Here is a 21933-nt window from a genome sequence, read left to right on the forward strand (position 1 = left end):
CCTTGCATAGTGCAAAGAACTGCGATTGGTCCATAGAGCAGTGAAAATCGGTTCAATGCAGTGATAAATGTCGTTACACCCCATTACTATCAGATTGATGGGTGTGGATATAGAGGATGCCTGGAGTGCATTAAGCTAGGAATGAAACAAGAATTCATGGATATGAATGTACAGATGGCTAGCGAAGAGTCCCTACTTGAACTCTATGGAACATCTGTGGGATGAACCAGAATCGGGTGAGGGCTAGACAAACACGTTCCAAATCGGTAACTCAACCAGTCGCCTTTCCTCAAGAGGAATATATCCACTGCAGTCTATCGTTCGTTCGCAGAACTACTATCCAGGAGGGTAGAAGGTGTCATAGCGGGCAAAGGGGACTATCACGCGATTTAAGTGAGTGGTAGTGACGTCAGTGTGAAACCGAGGTGTGTCCAAGATACAGTTTGGAAGGTAGTATACATGCTCATGAGTTTTTGGTAGATTTTATGAGCCATTTGTTTATACAGTCTAAATTTCTAAATCTCGACAGATGGTGATGAGATATTTCTAAAAATGTGTAACTTCCTTAACTTTTGCCCATAAGTGTATTACGAGTTACATCACGAAAGATTACTACCATCTTTGCATTGTAATCGATCAAGAATTACGGACACGCTGATTGGAATTCTAATTAGAGTAATGTGAGCCACATTCTGATCTAATTTGTATTTTGCAACTATATACACACTCATAGATTTTACGTCCTGGTTGTGTACTTTATCAAAAAATCTACAATTCCATCATCCTTAAGATTATGAGTGCAATCATATCCTTCAAAACCTGGTTTAGTGAAGAAAGTGTCTACTCAAGGCCTACTAGAGGAGAATAATAGTTTCTTGACCCTACCCTCCGTAATCATGCATCTCTTTTATTTTATGCCCATGCAGCTACTAGTCTGCCGGAATATTCCATTACCCTTTGACCTTAAGAATAATTAATATCAAATATCCTTGTGTTCAGAACGTGTTTCGCCAAAAAAAAAAAAAAATACAAATTCCTTGGCGTTAAGAATAAAAAAAACAACAACAAGATCAAAGACTTTTTAATAATACAACATTCACCACACCCACACACGCACACACACACACACAAAGCATGCGCACACACACAATTTCTTTATTCATACCGATTGGCCAAATGTAGATTTAACAATGCTTTCATGAACAGGGTCTTTAAAGGTCCTTTGGGAGTTGTCTCTTTCTCATCTACTGAACCTTTTTCCTCATCTACTGAACCTTTTTCAGAATCTTGTTCTGAATGTGTAGAACTAACGACAGCCGATAAAGCATCTTCCTCCTCTTCTTTCTCAAGTTGTTCAGCCTGTGTCCGTAGTTCACCAGTTGTGTATATTATCTTTTCATGGGTCATTTTTGGAAAAGTTTTAAGAAATTTATTTCTCATGATTTCACACATGATCTTCACATCACAAGGGTCGTAAGTTTTTTGAAGCAAACGTTTGGTGATTCCTAGAAGAACGTCCACACAATGAACCTTGTCGTCCTCATAAACAGGTATATCCATCTCTGCGATGATTAATGGATTTGGCATTTCCACACCCAAAGGTGGACCCAAAGAGTTCAACAAGTAAGGGAGTGTATATATGGGAATGAACTCACTTGCTACTGGATCGTAGCGCGCCCAATTTTCATAAAATATCGACCTGATACGATGGTAACTGACGTCATCAGTTTCATCTGCTATTATCTGCTTGAAGTTATCCATGATAACAGCCACATACAGATTGAGTAAGATGACGTTACTCATGATGACGAAACTAATCACGTAACATATTGCAGCTGCCGTGTGACCACAGTTCCCCCAAGGAGTATTACCGTAATTGGGATCACAGTTGGGTGGAGAAACACTTAAAGACACTAATACAGCATCCCACGATTCCCCAGTGGTTAAACGAAACAGCAACAGAAGGCTTCTACCTAATGTTTCAAAATTCACTGCAGCATTAAGGGCTCCATTTCTTGTGACGTTCTTGAAGTAAGATATACCCAAGATGGCAAAGGCATAAATTAGGATAAACAGTAGAATTGTAACGTTGCACATATGTGGTAAAGAACGAAAGAGAGAAGCAACTATTCTATCTATTCCCGCAAGAATATGTAAAGCTCGAATTCCTCTGGCCAGACGAATCACGAAACTTAGAGAAAAGGGTAATATCAGAGCATCCCTAATGATTGCTTCTATGATAAAACCTGTCAATAAAGTAAAAATGCTTTTTTTTACTCATACGCGATAAAGACATTGGATGAAGAGTCATATCAATTCATTTATGTATACACTGGTTGGCCTCTTTATTAGGTACTTTTTGGTGAAATGAAGTCCTCCTTCAGTAACAGTATCGTGTTCGTTCCATGCAACAGCAATAAATGCAGAATGGTGTATGCATGCAACTCAATGCGAGGATTGGAAACACAAAGATATGTGACTTTGAATGTGGTATGGTTGTCGGGGCAGGACGCCCTGGCATGAATATCTCAGAAATTGTAATCTTGTTGTGTCTTGAGTGTATCAAGATTGATCTAATAACCAAATAACATCCGCCCAATGGCTATACTGTTGGCGAGAATGGCTCGTTGATGAGAGAGGCCAACGATGGCTGACAACAGTTGTGTAATGTTACAGAAAGGTAACAGTCAGTAATTAACGTCCCATAAAACAGTGGTATCCATAGAAGCATTCAAGAAGATTCCAAGTCGTTCTGACTAAAGGTGGGGCCTATTCGCTATTAAATAGGTGTACCCAATAGAGTGGCAACTCAGTGCATTTAATAAATATTATATAAACAGTAACAACGGTTTAAATAATTAAATATTTAATAAATAATTAATATCAATTTTATTTATTTTTACAAACTTACGTAATGAGGAAGTCCATTTATAACGCTGAACTATTTTAAAGATGTTAAACATTTATGGAGTAGAAAAACATGAAAATTTCTAAAAAATCTGTTTTTAAAGTTGCACGAGTGTGTCTGAGGCGACCAGTCTGAGAAATTGAAGAGTCGGGTTCAAAAGTATGAGTACATTGGTTGTTGTTGGGTTTTAGGGCCATTAGCGTCTAAGACCATATGGTTCCATATATATACTGTCTGTAAATTTCGTGTGTACTGTGGTGGTCAATTTTCTGTTTTATGGACGAAAAACCCGAGTTTCCGGGAGGAAAAACCATGCCTACCCTCGTCTGGGACCGACCAACACAGCTACGTTGTGAAAAAGGCCCATGAAAATTCCTCACGTCATCGATGGGAATCGAACTCTTTTTCACTCGGTGTGAGGTGGACGGCGATTCTACCAACTGTGCTACACACCAGGGCTGAGTAGAATGCATGAAGTGTAGTTCAACGATTCAAACTGGCATCGGAACCCTTGTAATTTTTTTTTTTTTTTATATATAAACCCCAAACACGAGAGGTATTAAAACCTATAGTAATTAGTGCCGTGCTTAGGTTGGCGGTTGAGAAGACGAAAGAAGACATTTGTTGACATTGGACTTGAACTTCTGTAGACTGTAATTTTCAGGAAATAAGTATGAAGGAAGGTTGTTCCAGAAAAGGGCAGTTGAATAAATAAACGAGGAAGATGAAAAGTTGGTTCAGTGAGTTTGAAGTTGGACAGAAAATGGATGTTGGCGGCACGTGTTCGGACTGCTTTGAAAGATAGAGCGGGAATTATAGAAGCCAATTGGGAAGAACAGTGCCCATGGAAGTACCTGTAGAAGAGGCATGCAGCAGAAACAGTACGTCTATGAGAAAGCGAGTGGAGAGACTCTGTTAGAGATGAATCATTAATTAACCTCACTGCCCTCTTCTGAATGAAATCAAGAAGCCTGAGAGAGGTTTTGGGGGCACCACCCCAGATGTGGGAACAATATTCCATGGCAGGACTGATTTGCGATTTATACAGAGTGAGCAGCTGTTTGGAAGAAAAGTAACGCCGAGAGCGAAAGAGAAAACTAAGTTTTTTAGATGCAGTGGAAGAAATGTTTGTAATGTGCTTGTGCCAAGAGAGATTAGAAGTCAGGGTAATCCCCAAAAGAGATATATCATTTTGCCTAGAAATCGGAGTGTCACTAAAGATAAGCATAGGAGCAGAAGAATCCTTTTTGCGAGATATAAGACAAGACTGAGTTTTAGAAGGGTTGAAATCAACTAAGTTGTCTTTGCCCCACTGGAGAATTACCTGAAGATCGGCATTTATGGAATTGGTAGCAGATTTTCGAGAAGTTGAAGCTGATTGAGCAAGGCAAGGTTTCTCAAAATGGAAAGTGGAACGCAATGTGCTATCATCGGCAAAACTATGGATAGGATTTCCAGTCAATGAAAGAAGGTCATTAATATACAAGAGGAAAAGTGTGGGGGAAAGAACTGAACCTTGGGGGACACCGGCATTAGTGGAGAAGTTAGAAGACAGCGAGCCATCTACCATCACCCTCAGTGAGCGATCGGAGAGAAAACTGGATAACCAATTACAAAAAAACAGTTGGCAAACCATAAGATCGAAGCTTGTTTAGAAGACATTTAAGCCAAACACGATCGAAAGCCTTTGAGATGTTAAGAGCAACTGCTTGTGTTTCACCGAACGTTTCCATTGAATTAGTCCATACATGGGTAACATAATGGCACTGAGGTTCATGAGAAGTCGATTCCAGTGTATTGTTAGTGTATTTGTCCTTCTGTTGTAGGTTTATTGCTGTCCTGGTGGGTTTCTATGCGGAAATTAATTATTTTCAAGTAGTACAGGAACACCAGCTTTCGCAAAAATGATTTCGTTACTTGATACTAACTTTATGTGGACATGGACATGTACACACAAACCTACATCAAATGTGTTGATGTAGGTTTGTGTGTATGTCCTGTTCTGGCCTCTTGGCTACCAAGAAGCATCAGTCACATAGACAGATGATTCTGGGTACTCATCCATACCACGGGAAGGTGGGCCAGTCCCAGTAAAACACGTATTGTCTCAAGAGAGACTCTGCCTACCTAGTGGTGCTAGAAGGTGGGCCAGATTCCTCTGGGGCCCATTCCAGATGGAGGAGCAACACCTGCGGTGCAGGTTAGGAAATAAAAATTAAATTGGGCTCTGCACTATAATGGGAACTCGAGGCAGAGTGCATGAAGAAAAATTAAATAATAATAAAAAATAATAATTTGGGAAAAAGCTTCTGTGAAAGGTTTCTGTTCTGTGGTGCCTTCTTCGTAGGTTTCTCCTTTCTGCGCTGGTTGCACAATGGTATCGTCACGGTCCTCCCTTCACCGGGTGGTAAAGGCCACGGTTCGAATCCCGTCGATGACTCGAGGAACTTTAATGGGTTTTTTTCACTCCATGGCTGAGTTCGTCGGTCTCAGGCGTAGATAGCAAGGTTTTCCCCCCAAACACTGGGATTTTCTTGTCCAGAAAAACAGGCAAAACGACCGTGGAACACACTCAATTTACAGACATGATACAGGTACGGATATATGTAAGAAATTACTGGGTGGCCCTAATATAATAGTTTAGTTTGGTTTGGTAGGTTTCTCCTCTGGTGTGAATACTGATGCTTCGTGATGATCCCACGTTAAATGAAGAGATTAACTACTTAATAATACGCTCTAGACCAGCAATTTGCTCCTCACTTTATATTTTCGACCACAGTTGCGTCCGTGCACCAGTGTTTTTGGGGCGTTTTTCTATTTCGTAAGATTCGAATAATACTAATCTTTGAACATTGGACAAATGTAGCTATCATCTGGTAGCACGTATGGTTGTTGCAGAATGTTTTGGGTGAATCAGTGATTCAGATCCTATTGAGTCGTATATATCTGTAAAATTTGTGTGTTCTGTGGTCGATTTTCTGTTTGCTGTACATAAACTAAAGTTTCCAAGAGAAAAATCATGCTGTCCTCGCCTGAGACCGACTAACTTGGCCACGTTATGAAAAAGGCCCGTAAAAAGTCCTTGCGTCATTGACGGGATTCGAACTCAAATCTATGCCACCCGGTGGGGAGACAGTGACTGTGCTACCGCGAAGACCTATAGAACCTGCTAAATAAGCACCTATAATCATACCTTTTTTGGAAGTCATTGAAATCTTGTCCATTCCCCATTGCAGGTGAGCTGACTTGAGTAGGTCAGACGAATTTTTACCGCTTTTCTGCACCATTGCGTACCACGTGACCTCTCCTATTTACATATTTTTGTACGGATCTTTGTTTACAGCGGACACCTCTGGGGTAGAGTCCCACCCAAATTGTCTTTAAAATGGCTTAATTCATGGTAATTTTCTCACTCTACCAGTTTCTTTGTAAAGAATGAGTATCAAATGATAGTCGTTTTTTGGGTATGATAAGTCCCCCAGAGGTCCCAATGACAAAACACAATAAAGGTAAGTCTGCATTTGTTCGATAAATAATACCAATATAACGTATTTCAGCCACCATCGTTGATCATAAATTCATGTCTTTTCCACTTCTATAGTAAAAGCAGCCTTTATCAATCCACTGCAGGATGGAAGCCTCTTCAACAATTCATGTTGAGGGAAATGGACCACAATCTTCCACGCTGGTCCAGTTGCGGTTGACAAATAGACTGTATTTAGCAGTCAGGGGCATGAACCCCGGTCTACTCAAAGAGTGTCTGCTACTGCGCTCCACTCGGCTACGCAGGCCTTCCAGTCAAAAAATGATCAGGTTGGCATGACTGTGCTGCCATCTATCGAGGAAATGTTGAATATCTGACTGAGGAAGGGTCAATATTTGTTGTGGAGCGAAATATTTATTTTATCCGAGAATTAAAATACTTAATAAATCAATCCTGGTAAACTATTTTTTATAGGTCCTAAATTTTAAGTTGCTTGATGTCAGTCTCAGATATTCGTTAGAATCTTGTAGCTTTTATGCTGAGTTGGCTTTAGGCTGACATCATCGGGGTGGGGTCTGCACTTTCATCTATCATAACTTATTGAATTAAATCAAATTAAAATAATTTCATTACGTCCAGACGAATCTCTGATCAGTCCAGGTTACGTGTCCATCCTTGCAGCCCATCTGCATCCCTTTCATTGTCATCGTGCACCCACAGGTAAATGAACTCTTCCAACAGGACAACGCCTCCCCACAGAGCCGTGGTGATTAGAAGATAGTTCGAAGAGCTTTACACAGATTTTACCGCCATGGAATGGCCTCTCCATTCACCGGACATGAACCTCGTGGAGCATCTTTGGGATGCTGTGGATAGGTTCGTTCGAACTTTGGATCCTCCACCCACGAATTTCATTGAATTATGGACAGCGGTGAAGCAAGCGTGTATGGAAATACATGTGGAACGCTTTTGTGAACTAGTGGACTCAATGCCTCACCGTGTGACTGCCCTTATCCGGGAGAAAGGTGGACCTACCCATTGCTAGGTAGATATCTCATGAGTTCTGTCCACTCAGTGTATTCCTGGTTACTGTTTAACCATACGGGAGAATGAACAATGCCGTGTGAGACGAAAAATGCGATAAGCATGATCTACATATTTGATCGAGATTTCTTACAATTTTTTGGGGCCTAAGAAAAGATGAATCTTCGATTTAGCGAGTTGAACGTTTGTTTCAGGGTCATGGAAACAAAAAACTTGGCTGAAATGCGTCGCATTAACAAATCTTATGTTAGAATTGATTTATATGTTCCATAATAAATATCAACTTCACTAGCACCTTCATGGACAGTTAAATATCAATCACTCCTGGTAAGGTCACAAACAAGCGACTGAATCATTGGTTTTTGAAGTTGAAGGCTAGCGAATGAGAGGATTATCTTCAACAGACAAGTGGCCCGTCGAAGAATGTTTTATGAACCATTTAAAAGATTTCGAACGTCAGATAGCAACCTTTATTCCAATTTGTTGAAATTAGGAATTTATAAATCCCTAATTTCAACAAATTTGGTACACAAAGCGCCTTCTATTCAATGCGTGCTAATTTGGACTGACTGCAGATAAATGGGTGATTCAGATGTTCCTGTCTAGATGAGTCACCAAGCATGTTGAAACACGTCGCAACTATATACATCACAATTTTAAGTTACTCCCCGAACTTTTTCGATTTAAATCTTAAACGTCTAAGAGGAGTAGACTAGAAAAAATTTCAAGTTTGTGTTTGGATAATCCTTAAAGATCTACTTAAATTTGATATGGGGTGCAGGTAATCGACTCACCTATAATAGTGACGAGCCAGACAATGAAGTCCACGATGTTGCTGAATGTTTTAAAATAATACTTCTGCAGACCGGCCATTTTTATGACGGTCTCTAGTGTGTAAAAGATTTTAAAAGCGTACTCGGAGTATTCAATCACCTCTTTTACCTTGGAAGGTGGATTATAATGCTCCACAGCTATGAAGATAACATTTGTACTCAGAACAACGAGCACTGATAATTCGAACCTAAGAAATGAAAACAAAGGGTTCTGATTACTCCTTTGGTAGTAATGATAATTCTGAAAATCTCAAAATTCTGCTATGAGAAGATACTACTTACCAACGGTTGAGAGCTAGATCGTAACATAATCTCAGGAAAATGTTTTTTGGTCTCGATGGAACTGGATATGGTTTAAGTTCTTCGATTTTTTTCATTATTCGATAAATTTCTCTTTGGCTTCTGTTCATATTGAGATGAACATCCTGGATTTCTGCCTGTACAAAACTGAACCTTTTAGGAAACTCAACGAAAGGACACGATCATCAAAATTTAATAAAATTACCATTGGACATAACGTATTAATAAAATACTAATTTCATATTGAAATGCAAACTATGTTAGAATACATTTCTGAAATGTATGATTTAAGGATGGTGCTTTTCGTTGGCACCCAGTTACTGTAATAGTTTTGAGGATTCCATTGACTTCTTCCTCAAAGGGTTATGGACTGATCAAAAATCTCGAAGTTAAAGCACGGGAGTTCACTGCCCAATTGTGGACTTTGTCAATAATTTGTACCTAAAAATGGATTCGTTTACTGTCAGTACCACATTATCCAGCCATAGGCACTGCTGTAGTTAAGCTGTTCCAAGAGTGGATGGACAGTGGACAAAGCAGTGGCAGGCGCCCACGCCTCACCGATTGCCTTGGTGAGCTTAGGCTGTTACGCCTTGTGCGAGCTGATATACGCAAAATGATGGTACAGCTGACCATAAAAAAATAAATTTCAATGCTCACTTAAATCACTTAGCGAATAAGGTGAAAACACTTTTTCTAGAGGCCTCATTAGAGTCTCCTGTTGATGAATTGGGTCTCTCAAAGAGGACCTTAGGCATATACTACTCTGCTGTTTTCATTCGCATTCTAACATTCAGTGCCAGAGCATGGTTTCATTGAAATAAAATACTAAATTCCAAAGTAAATGGACGACGTTACCGCAAGAACTTATCAACAACATTGTTCTAACTTTGTACAGACGGTGCAAAGCCTGCATCGACATTAGAGGTGGCCATATCTTCTACTGAGAACCACCTCTTCCCTTTGTTCCATCTTTAGCACTGATGCATCTGTATCATAGCAGCCAGTGCTATGTTGCCATTTTTGAATAAAGTCCCTCTGTACCGTTTTTGTTTCTGTTGTTGTGTCGGTGTTGTTTCCTTCATAATTTCTGTACCTCACGAGGTTCTTTGGTATGCTTTTCCATATCCAGGCCACTCTTATGAGAAGCTACATGTGAAAACCTGACTGGTCCTTAAATTTTGCACCAGTGTATTATATGTTTATACAAACAGTGGTCAAAAAAATACGAAGTTTGGTATTCAATATCGAATTGGGCCGCGTTTGTTTCGAATAACAGCAAGGGCACAGTGCAGCATGGATTTTATAAGGTGTTTTAGTGCGTTTTGGTCTAATTGTAACCGTTCTTCTAGTAACATATCGCGCAGCTGTGACAAAGTTGAAGGAAGAGGAATTCGTTGCCGAACGTATCTCTCCAGCATATCCCAAACATTTTCAATAGGTCTGAGATCAGATGAATGTGGAGGCCATGAAAGATAATGGAAATCTATTTCGTGATCTCAGAACCATTTTCACGATTCTGGCACGATGCGCTGCTGTATTGTCAATCCATAAAGTGGTCATCACCTTCGGGATAACAGTGTAACATTTCAGGGTGCAGTAATCGGATACAAAATTCAGGTACATACATCCTGGATGACATTCGACTTTCCACAGGTATCAACGGACCCAGTCATTGCCAATAAAACATTCCCCATACCATGATAGCACCTCTAGGTGCATGGATTGTCTTAACAAGGCAAGCAGGGTCCATCGCTCCTTGAGGTTATCATCACACTCTCTGCCTACCATCACTGCAAAACTAAGTGTATCGAGATTCGTCTAACCACGACTTTCTTCCATTGTGTCACTGTCCAATCATGAAGTTCTCAGCACTACTGCAAGCGGATTTTTCTATTTTGCTCTGAAAGAAGAGGGTTTGGAATAGGCAGGCGACTGCCAATACCCAGTTTCTTCAATTCCATGCGCGTTGTATGGATTGAAATAGGGCAGTTTTGAGCTTGGTTGAATTCAGATGTTATTTCTGCACACTGGATATCTTATTTTTTGCCGTACAGTCCTCCTCCTTTGAGTACGATGGCTTCGCTCTTTCGGTATTGCTTTTCTGCTACATTTACGCCTTTGGGATGTGCAAGAACTGTTTGCTTTCCAGTCATTAAAAACCTTTGAGATGGATGCTTAGAAACCGATTGTTTAATGTGCTTAACGTGCACCCACCATAAGACCTTTTTTCAAAGTCTTGTGGTGGGTGCACGACAGAGCCGTGTGGACGAGGAATCGCTCCGATATCCTGGTCCAACAAAAACATGAAGGAGGCGGCAATGTTTTGGTATGGGATGTATTTTCTTAGGAATCTCTCGTACTCCTAGCCCGCACTCTTAGTGCTAAAAACTACCAATCTATTGTGGTTAACCAGGAGCAAAAACTATTGTAAAACTTCATGGTTTAGATGAGATCATAATAACCCTGCTTAATGTGATCTCATCTAGGATTTGGGCCTTATTTAAATCCCTCTTGGGCATGTGTTGTACTTTTGCTTTAACCCTGAAACCTTTTATTTATTGGTCCAGGTTATGGTATTACCTTGACTTAAACGGAATGGACGTATCTGTACATAGTGTCTTTCTGTGGAGCTTTTCAGAATGCGTGGATTAGCATTCACTGCATTTTTGTTAGAAGATTAATTATTTCTTCTACAAGTGAAGAAATTCTGCCTATAAGGGGTTACGCAACCTATAAATTAAGAAGTTTTGCTAATTCTAATTCCTAGGATGGGATTTTCCATGGGATAGGTTTCCATGGTTAGAGAAGTTAGTCCACTTCTCCACTTCCTACTTTATTCTTGCTTTACTTCTTCTCACTTCTAATTATTGGAGGGTCCCTCTGTTGATCCTCCTCTATTCTATCCTTTTAACTCCCCAGCTCCCAAAACTTCTCCCTCTATTTCTTCCTTTTCCACTTCATTCTTTTTTCGGGCAAGCTCAGGTTTTATGCCCTGGGCTTCCTCAGCAGGAGATAGTAGATCCTGGCCGCCTCCACATGGCAGGGATAGGAGGTGGGACGTGGTGACCTGGTGTTGCTGCTTCCCACCTGCTAAGAACCAGGCACCGGTCGACAACATAACAACAGAACATATCATAACACTTACATACCAAACACACTACTTAAAATTGGCCCGGTTTTGGCGTAAGCTTCAACACAAGAAGTACAATAGCGGTTCGTGGGGGAACCCTGGGGTCGGCCACAACAACACATGAATATCCCTTGAATACCCTCCCCCTGTGGTTAATCAGGTCCAGCCCTTCGTGGTAACTATCTTCACTGATGGCAAAGGTGTGTTCCAGAAGGATAATGCGCCCTGCCACACTGCTGGTATTGTCCAAAGTGGTTCGCCGAATTTGACGGATATGAATCCCACAGAATATCTCTGGGATTACGTGATCGATAGGTCTGGCGTTTGGATCGTCCATCAAAGAGGATCCAAACATCTGTCGCAGGTTTATGTGGCACAATCCTGACGAGGTAGTATAACATACTTCCTGCAACTTTCAGAGGCCTTATAGAGGCCATACCTCGCCCTGTGGCAGAGGTATTGGCAGGAAGAAGAGGTCACACCCATGCTGTCATGAATTTTTACGTACGACTTCCATAACCAATGTGGGGTTATGGAAAACAAACTCATCCACCCATGTGTTCACAGGTCGGTTTATCTGTTTTTCATGACGAAAAAACACAGGATTCCGAGAAACACATTTTTACCTCGCATAAGACCGGCCATGGTGTGCAAAAGGCCCATAAAAGTTCCTCGCGTCATTGAAAGGATTCGAATCCAGACTTTTTCCACACGGTGTGGGGAGGACGGTGGTTATAACCACTACTCCAAGGACAACTCGGGTGGACTGGAGTTACCCATTTAATTTTATGAAGGATAAAGGACAAAAGTTGGAAAATGGTGATTCTATTCTATCATCCGATTGAAGAAAAATGATGGATAAGGTGTCTGATTTCAAATCCGAAGATTGAAAGTTTCAATCCTACTGTGAAGCAGGTATACATTTAATGCTATGTTTATACCTCGCATTTTTCCGTTACCTTTTCATAACGTCAATCAGTTTTAAAATCTTCTGTACAAGACAAATATTTGAATTTAGAAATATTATCATATCATATCATACTGAAACTTACCTTGATCTTCATGATATAAAATTCTTCCACCAGAACGCCAATAACTAAGTTGAAAAGAGCAAAAGACCCTACTACCATGAAGATGCCGAAGTATAAATATGCCCAAGGATTGTCTTCCTGGACTGGCTGTTTGTCTGTCTCAACGATATCAGTGGCCAAATCGAGAGTTTCTGTCCACCCACTCATTGTGGCCTAAATCATATGAAATTTAGCAGAATCAGATTAATTTTTTACCACTTGTTTTGCTTTCTCACTGGAAACATAGTTTATAGTATTTCACTAATGAGATTTATTTTCACATGCTATGGATTTTCCTTTATTGTTCGGAAGATAAAATAAAATATAATGCTAAATGCAATGATTCCTCCGATAATCTTGAATATTCGTTCAAGGTCATCGCAGGAATCATTGGAATTATTCTTTTGGAGAAAGGGTAAATAGGAACTTACAGACCTTCCACTGACTTCTTACAGAGTCACGCAGCGATTTGAGCTGTGGATCATCCATAAACTGCAACTGAAGTACTGAATATTATGTTTGTGAAGATGTGCTGATTGGAGAAATAATTGGGCAATACGGTAGTTGAGCAGAAAAGACAAATTCTTCGTATAGTATTGCGCCTATTAAAATGGTTGCTTTTTGAAGGTTAGTGTTTTTGTTATCAGTTTACTAAATATATATTACTGTATAAGGCAATTTTAAGACCACATTTGGAATACTGTGTTAAGTATGGAGACCTCATCTGAAAAAAAGACATTGAGCTTCTTGAAAGGGTCCAAAGATGGGCAGCTCGAATGATAAGATCGGCAAAAGAACGGCCGTATTATGTGGGCTACAGAGAACTTGGTAACCAGGCACCTCAGAGTTGAACTCTTTGAGGTTTATAAGGATCTGAGTGGTATTAGTAAAACGAATGAAGGAGGAATTTTCACTATTAAAAAGAATTTCAGAACTAGGAGCCATAAATTCAAATTACAGGGGTTGAGTTTTAGATTAGATGGTAGGAAGTTTTATTTTAGCCAGTGAGACGTTGATTGCTGGAACAAGTTGCCTTCGCAAGCAGTTGAGGAAGGGTCACGCAGCGATTTGAACTATGGGTCATCCATAAACTGCAAACCGTTAGAGCGAAATTTCGGTACAACGAAATGATTCATGCATTCCCGAGAAGTTTGCTTTAATGGGATTTAACTATATAACATGGTAAAAACACAGAAAATAATGAATAAAAATGGCATAATTAGTATGATATAGAACAGAACAGTGCTTTTAGGCATCAGATACACACTCACAAACCAAAAAATTAGAAACCTTTATTCAATATTTAGTAGGAATTCCATAGTTGTCTAAGTAGTCTCGCCCAACCAATATTTGTCAGCTGCTGTATTGTGGTGGGTGGAGGACTGGAATCTGGACTGTCCTTTCCAACATATCCAAGGCATTCCTAACTGGATTCAGATACAGAGCATTATATATTCTTGTTTATACTATGGCACCACCACCAGGTCAGTGGAGTTTACAATAAATCAACCAATAGAAATATTAATCGTATTTAGCAGTCAGGGGGTTGAACCCCGGTCCACTCATAGACGTTAGAAATCTTGGGAATGCTTCTCAATCCATTGAGATACAATTTTTGCAAAGTGGATAGTTTCTTTGTCGTCTTGAAAGAATTCATCGCAGTCCAGATGAAAATGAATAATTTCAGAGTGAAGTTGGTCCGATACGACAGGAAGATATTCACTGCAGGTAATATGACCTTCCGATTGTATGAGCAGACCCAGTTCGTACCAACAGAAGATACCGCATACCATGATACCATCTCCAGCCGCTTGAGTGGGGGATACGAGTCAGTCTAGATGCATGGCTTGGCTTCATTAGGTTCGCGCCATACTCTCACCCTAAAATATAAATGGGGACTCATCAGCCCATATGAGCTTATTGGACAGTTACACAGTCCAATCATAGCATTGGCGACACCACTCCAGTTGAATCTTTCGATTCGTTACAGAAAAAAGTGGCTTCGTATTGAACCAACGACAAAAAAATTATTGATTTTACAACTCCGTCGAAAAAGAGAGTTGTAGAATCACGGATTTCGTTGCACATTGGGCCTTCCTTCTATAGTCTTCAGTATATTGTTTGCATTGGAGATGATTGCTTTCGACATACCACTGATTTTCTTTGTTTTCTCAATTGTGGCTCTTTCTAAACCTGCACCAACAATAACGCCTTTCTGAAAATCGGAAAGATCACTTGTCTTTTCAGGAGTGGATCGACTAAGAAGCCCCAGGAAAGTGTATAGTATTCATCTGATTCTTCCTCGTGGTAGCACAGTTGGTAGGATCGCCGTCCTTCCCATACCGGGTGGAAAAGATCTCAGTACGAATCCCGTCGATGACAGGAGGAATTTTTATGGGCCTTGAGGCGAGGACAGCGTGTTTTTTAATCCCAGAAACTAGGATTTTTCATCCAGCAAACTGAAAATCGACCACAGAACACCACAATTTACAGACAATATACAGGGAGCAATATGGCCTTAATTGCTGATGCTCCTAAAACCTTACTACAATAACAACATTATCTGATACCGACGCCAATTGCAAAAGGTTTCTAATTTTTTGTCAAGTGAGTGTAGACAATTATTAATTAATTAAAATCATCATGTCGACAATTTTAATTAATTAACAATGAAAATTAATAATAATTAATTTAATTAATTAAAATTTTATTTATTAATATTATTTAAATAAATTATTTAAATTAATATAAATGATTTAAATAATATTATTTAAATTTATTTAAAAATTTAAAAATATATTTAATGATTTTTTTGACTCATTACGTTATAACTACAATACGAATGCCTGATTTTTCCACGTACCACACGGAAGAGGGTCAAAAGCGCAATTGCACTGTTATCGAAGTTGAAGTAGGCATTGGTCCAGGAGTTGTTGTTACTGAGGCATTCATCTTTGTTAGCAATTTGGGTGGATGGCAACCGTCTTCCTGCTGCATCAGCGCAATAACGAAATGATCCAGCGAACAGTTGTACTCCAATGATGCTAAACATGAACCAGATGTAGACACAGAGAATTGCAACCTCCACGAGGGAAGATACTGAGTGCATAAAGGCCGAAATTATGATCTGAGAAAAAAAAATAATAATTTCTATTTATCGTAGGATTGAAAATAATTAATTTCTATTTAATATCAACTTATTGATTAGAACAATTTCTGATCTTTACAGAATAAGAAAAGACCCACATTGATGTGGGTCTTTTCTGGAAAGGATGAATAAGGAAACGCATGACATCAGCATCATTGACCTTTCAAATACGAGGGAGTTCAAAAAACATTTGTATTCACCCAGAAGTAGTTATGATAGAAGGATGAAACAAAGAAATGTCCTTCAAGCCAAGATTTTGGAGCAGAAATCACCTCATCAGCAGCAGCAAAGTGTTTTCTACAAAGGAAGGACTTCAGGTCAAGGAAAGAGGAAGAAATCCGAGGGTCCAAGCAGGATGATTTGGGTCCAAGCAGGAGATTTGGGGAAATAAGCAGGATGCGACAATATTTCAAATCCATTCCTCGCATTCTATAGTGTGGGCACACCACACTATAGAATGTGAGGAATGCGCAGCAGCATTATCGTGAAGCAGAAGCACACTTTTTTGGCAGTGTTCCCCATCTTTTTTCTTTTATAGCAGCACGTAGCTTTATGAGGAGGTTGGAAAAATACTTCGCTTTCATAGTACAGCCCTTTTGATCCCAAAAACTGACAGCATCACCAGCACTTTGTCGCAATTTTACCTTTTTTGGCGAGGGGTGATTCGGCATGCTTCCATTGTTTTGACATTTATTTAGTTTCGGGATCATAGTGATGGATCCATGGTGACTAGCCGCGAAAAAAAACTCCACTTGTTTCTCCTGGCACATAGACAACATTTCATGTACACATTGCGGCCTTTCCTTCTGGTAAGGGATCAGAATTCTGGGAACCCATCTAGCAGACACTTTACTCCTTTGCGACTGTTCATGGACGATGTTCTCCACAGACCCTACATTAGTTTGGAGCTCTGCATCTAGTCCTTTGATGCTAATACAGCGATTTTCCAAGGTTGAGGCCTTATTATTCGCAATACTCTCTTCTGTTACAACAATTTCTGGGCATCCTAGGATTTCTTCATCATGCACTGAGGTTCTTCCACATTTGAATTGTTCATACCAATGTGCAACAACACTGTAAACTTGGTAGTCATCTCCACAAACAGTACTTACTATTTCCCATGGAATCATTTTAATAATTCATGCGCATTTGAGAATGTCTAAATTTTGTGCAAGATGGGTTCCCGGAAACCTTTTCATTTATGACAAACGTGGGAAAGTGGAGTCATCAAAAGGAGAATTTATAATGAATTCTTGCCAATCCAGATATATTTTTATCCCATTTGGTGATTGGTAATGAAAACTGGCTACATTTTTATGATCCCGAATCTAGATTAGAAAGCATTCACTGGAAGCAGAATCTCTAAACCCGAACAAGTTTCGAACCCAACTATCAGTTGGAAAAGCGTAGGCCTCACATTTCTGGAGCAGAAAAGGATTGTTGTTCATCGATTACCTTCCACCTAAAACAACAATAATAGGGGAATATTATGCCAGCCACATACAAAAATTAAAACTGCAATTCTGGACAAAAGACGAGTTGGCTTATCGGGTTTTGCTTCTCCACGACATTGCACCAGTGCACAAAATACGAATTGTGCGGATTAAAAAAAAACAAAAATTTGTACCTATTTCTTTTATAGTTAGTTCTCAGAAATTTTTACCACTCCTTGTACATTAATACGCAGTAATCTGAAGCTGGAATGGGGAAAACGAGTGATTCATCAGACTTCGAAAAATGTCTTATCGTGTGTGCACACTTATCAAGAGCCACAATTCAAGATTTATTTTATTTTTTTTATTTTGGTAGATGTTGGCGTATAGGCTTCTGTAGCCATAATGCACCTCCCAAGGTTTTTGTAGTACTTTGATCCAATCCCAAGGCGGGAATCGAACCCGCGACCTTTGGGTTGCCAGGCAGGGACTTTACCCACCCGGCTAGCCCGGTCGGCCATAATTCAAGAAGCGAAAGACATAACTGGTTTCTCAAAAGCATCCATCTCAAAGGTTTTTAATGACTGGGAAGCAAGGGGTTTTTCAACATCTCAAAGGCGTAAATGTGCCAGAAAAATAATACTTCAAGAGCGAAGTCGTCATACTCTAAGCAGGAGTGTACAGAAAAATAGAATATCCAATGTGCAACAAATAACATCTGAATTCAACCAAGCCAGAACTAACCAAATGCAACCCGTAGGCTGAGGAAATTGAAGAAATTGGGTATTGGTAGACGCTTTCCAAGTCAGAAGCCACTTGTTTCAGAGAAAAAAAAAACATAAAAAAAACTGCTTGTAGTGGTGCCAAGAATGTCGTGATTGGACAGTGGAACAATAGAAGAAATTCAGGTGGTCAGAAAAATCACGATACACTTGGTCTTGTACTGACAACCCAATGGGAAATTTTTTGTTGGCACGAGCTAGATCCGTTGTTATCGGTGGAAGGTCCGATGTCATCCAGGAAGTACCTGAATTTTGTATCAGATCTACTCAACTCGGCAATGTTACTTTTATCTCGAAGGTGATGTCCACATTATGGATGACAATGTAACAGCGCATCGTGCCAGAATCATGAAAAAATGGTTCGGAGAACATGGTACGGATTTCCACCATCTTTTTTGTTCCTCACATTTAAACCTAAATACGCTGGTCAAACAATTAAGGATCCCTGCACCTGGGGCAGTCTACCGCATTGATATCCAGAGTGGCTGCAATAACAGCAAACTTTTACGGATTGACTTTTTGATATAAATTATTACGTTCACAAGAAACACCGGAATAAAAAACACAAATTCAAGTGTGTGACGGTTTCGTTAAATACTCGACCATGTCGTAGACGCACTTCTTTCGGGAACGACAGGTGCAAAAGACAATGCACCTGTAGTGAGGAACCTGAAAATGTCATCTCAGAAAGATTTTCTCGAGGCGGGAGGCTGGACATTCAGCTCGCAGGGCTATGACTTGGTGTGGCATAAAGTGTTTGCTATCAGCAGGTGACGAAATTGGTTCCAGGAAACCCAAACCGTTCGAAGATCACCCAAAATGCCGAAGTAATACCCTCTCTATTGCTGGTCACAATCGACACTTGAACTCTACTTCGGGCACTTTCCATCAGCAACGGGCACAGTGGTGTCAACCCAAAGAAATCGAAGTGATTTGTACAGACATGTTCTTTATGTGTGAAGACCTATGGTTGTATTACATTATGTGCTTGACATCGTAGATCAAACAGAATGTGGGCATTTTTTTAACATCATAATCGGACCCACGTGGAGTGGAGCCGTGTGCTTTTCACAGTTGAGTCCAGATACCGCCTACAGTGGGTTCTCATCGATTCCTAGCGTGGTGTGAAAGGTGATATGTGGTGTACCCAACGCTGTTTACGTCCAAGAAAGTGGTCAGTTCGATGGAGGTGGATTGTTGGTATGGGGTGGATCTGTAGTTGTGCAAATCCCCACATCAACAAGAACCAGACCCTACCCGCAAGCGATTACAAAAATCCACGGTCTTTCCGTAAGATGTTGCTGCAGGCAAGGAGTTCTCCTCTTATGTACGATATCACTCAATCCCATAGGACACAGCAAATCAACAATATGGTGGCAGTCAAAGATATCAACTGTGTGAATTGGCCGACATGCTTCCCTAAATCATACAGAGCACATGAGATAAATTATCAATAAAACTATACTAATCATCTAACTGAGAAAATTAGTACTACACTGCGCGACAAAATTAACAGAACACGTATAAAACGTGGTGTAACTCGTGCAGCTTGCGATGAAGCGAGATAAGATTTGGTGGTATGTGGTGTGCCATTGAATAACAATGAATTAGGAGATGGCAAAAACCTTCGGGGAGGTACAGTGGACATTTATAAGGGTTGTATAAGAATTACCAAAAAGATCACATTAGGAAGTCGATACAAGATGCTCGAAAAGATGGTCACATACATCAGTATGGCATATGATCCCCTGCAAGGGCTAAACACCTGACGGTGGTGAACCATGCTCGATATAAGGGTATCTATAAAGATTCTATGACAACAAATCCCATTCTTCCGCCAGCGCAGACCATAGCTCACCAAGTAACCGAGGAGTTCGCTGTCAGCGTGGGAGCCTAAAAGCGTCCCACAGATGAACGATCGGATTTAAGTCTGTTATCGTGCTGGCCACGGGAGTCGTTGGATAACTTCAGTTTTAAGATACTCTTCCACCGCTTCATCTCTATGTGCAGTGGCGTTGTCCTGCATGAAAAGAAAATCTGAGCCAACTGCACCCCTAAAAAGTCTCACATTGGGTTCGAACATCTCTTCTGGGTACCTCCGCACAATTATGGTACCCCTATCAAAAACATGAAGATGGCTGTGGCCGTTCATCATTATTCTGTCCCACGTGAAAACACCGCCTCCACCGTAAGTGTCCCTTTCTCTGATGAAGGGATTGTACCGCATTTCTCGTTGCTCCAGATGAAATTACATCTGGAATCATGTTGATGGCTCCAGTTTGGACGAGCTCCGCTGTGGTTCGGGATTCATGGGATACAAACCACTGGCTTCCTTGCGCAGAATCCACTTGAATTGAGCCTTCTTACCACAGTCTGGTTAGAAATGTTTTCACCTGTGGCTGCAGCAACCTCAAGAGAAAGTTGAGGCCAGGACATCGTAGGTTTCCACCTTCCTTTTAGAGCCAGATAGCAGTTTCAAAAGATGTAGGCCTCGGGTACCCTTGGCCATCTCTTCTTGTAGTGGTTACTGTCACCTGAAACTGCTTCCATAGTGTCTAGACGACACTGCGTGACACTTTAAGCTGACTTGACTTTAAGCCCCCTGTGAATGTCTGGCTTCAAGTCGTCCAATGGCCTGCCATGTGGTAGATCGAATTCTATTGGATACTCGGAATTTTCATGCCAGGATGCCTATTATATCAAATATTCATGAAAAACTTTTTGTTCTGTTAACTTGTCGAAGCAGTGTATTATTGGTATTGATATTACATAGTTATTTAAAATCTTTTTGACAGAATTTCGTAAAGAAAAGAATGCACACGCACCTGCAATGATTTTAACTTCGTTATTAGTCGAAGTGGCGAAAACAATCGTAAGAGCCTAAAGGCTGTGAAACCCTTCAGCCGGATTAGTGATCCAAAAGTACCTACAGCTCCAATCTGAAAAATAAAAAGTATTGTATACTTCGGGTTTTCAGCGCTAAAACAAAGGCAAAACAGAAGCCTCTTATCTCTATCTGCTACTTCCTCCTAAAAGTGACGTATAATCCATAATTCAAGAAAATATGTTTTGTAATTATATTTCTACTCTACAATAACGAAATATTTGTCTGCTTTAATATTTTATATTTACACTGAAAGGACACTATTCAAGGGACACCTGGTTCCTGGGCAACGAGACCCTGTTACCCATCTCGCTAGTGGACGAACCCACTGCTTGGTAGGTATATAGGTACACTGCATTCACGTAGACGGTAATTCGATGTCAGTATGGACCGACTTTGAAAGGGTGATGATAATGGGTGCCCGACGCATGGGACACTCTGTCGCGGAGGTGGTACAGAAATTGCACTATCCCCGTTCGACAGTATCAAGAGTGTATCGGGAATGCGCTATTTCCGGAATAACATCTCATCGTGGACAGCGCAGCGGGCGGAGAAAGTTGGTGGATGAACGCAGCCATCGAGTCTGCCTCGCATTGTTTCAGCCAAACAGAGAGCGACAGTGGTACAAATCACAGCAGACTTCAACGAGACAGTTGCCACAAATGTCTCCATCAAGGTCATCAGGCGATTATTAGCCGCAATAGGATATGGGATCCACCACAGCCCTATTGCCAACACCACGACAAAGGACTCTACGCCTCAACTGGGCGAAAGAACATCGGCACTAGACCTTGGATGATTGCAGACGGGTCTCCTTGTACAATGAGTCCCGTTTCCAGTTATTTCAGCGGAGTGGAGGGTGCGTATCTGGTGGAAACCACACGAAGCTATGTACCCGTCATGAAAACAAGTAA

At 40.5% G+C, this 21933-nt stretch overlaps 1 protein-coding gene across 1 annotated transcript in view; it reads right to left on the reverse strand.

Moving 5' to 3' along the window:
* Window positions 1-1155: 1155 nt before the first annotated feature.
* The window catches only part of LOC150079852 (sodium channel protein 1 brain-like), a 61660-nt gene continuing 40882 nt past the window's right edge, over window positions 1156-21933 (reverse strand). Inside the window, exons 13-17 of the mRNA XM_090383253.1 lie at window positions 15636-15899; window positions 12755-12946; window positions 8552-8706; window positions 8231-8457; window positions 1156-2246 (exon numbers count right to left, since the gene is read on the reverse strand). Coding sequence (XP_090239379.1) covers window positions 1156-2246; window positions 8231-8457; window positions 8552-8706; window positions 12755-12946; window positions 15636-15899 — 1929 coding nt within the window. The remainder of the gene's footprint in view (window positions 2247-8230; window positions 8458-8551; window positions 8707-12754; window positions 12947-15635; window positions 15900-21933) is intronic.

Source organism: Mastigoproctus giganteus, chromosome 10, assembly GCF_048544385.1.
Source record: "Mastigoproctus giganteus isolate SK-2022 chromosome 10, ASM4854438v1, whole genome shotgun sequence".
Lineage (NCBI taxonomy): Eukaryota > Metazoa > Arthropoda > Arachnida > Uropygi > Thelyphonidae > Mastigoproctus > Mastigoproctus giganteus.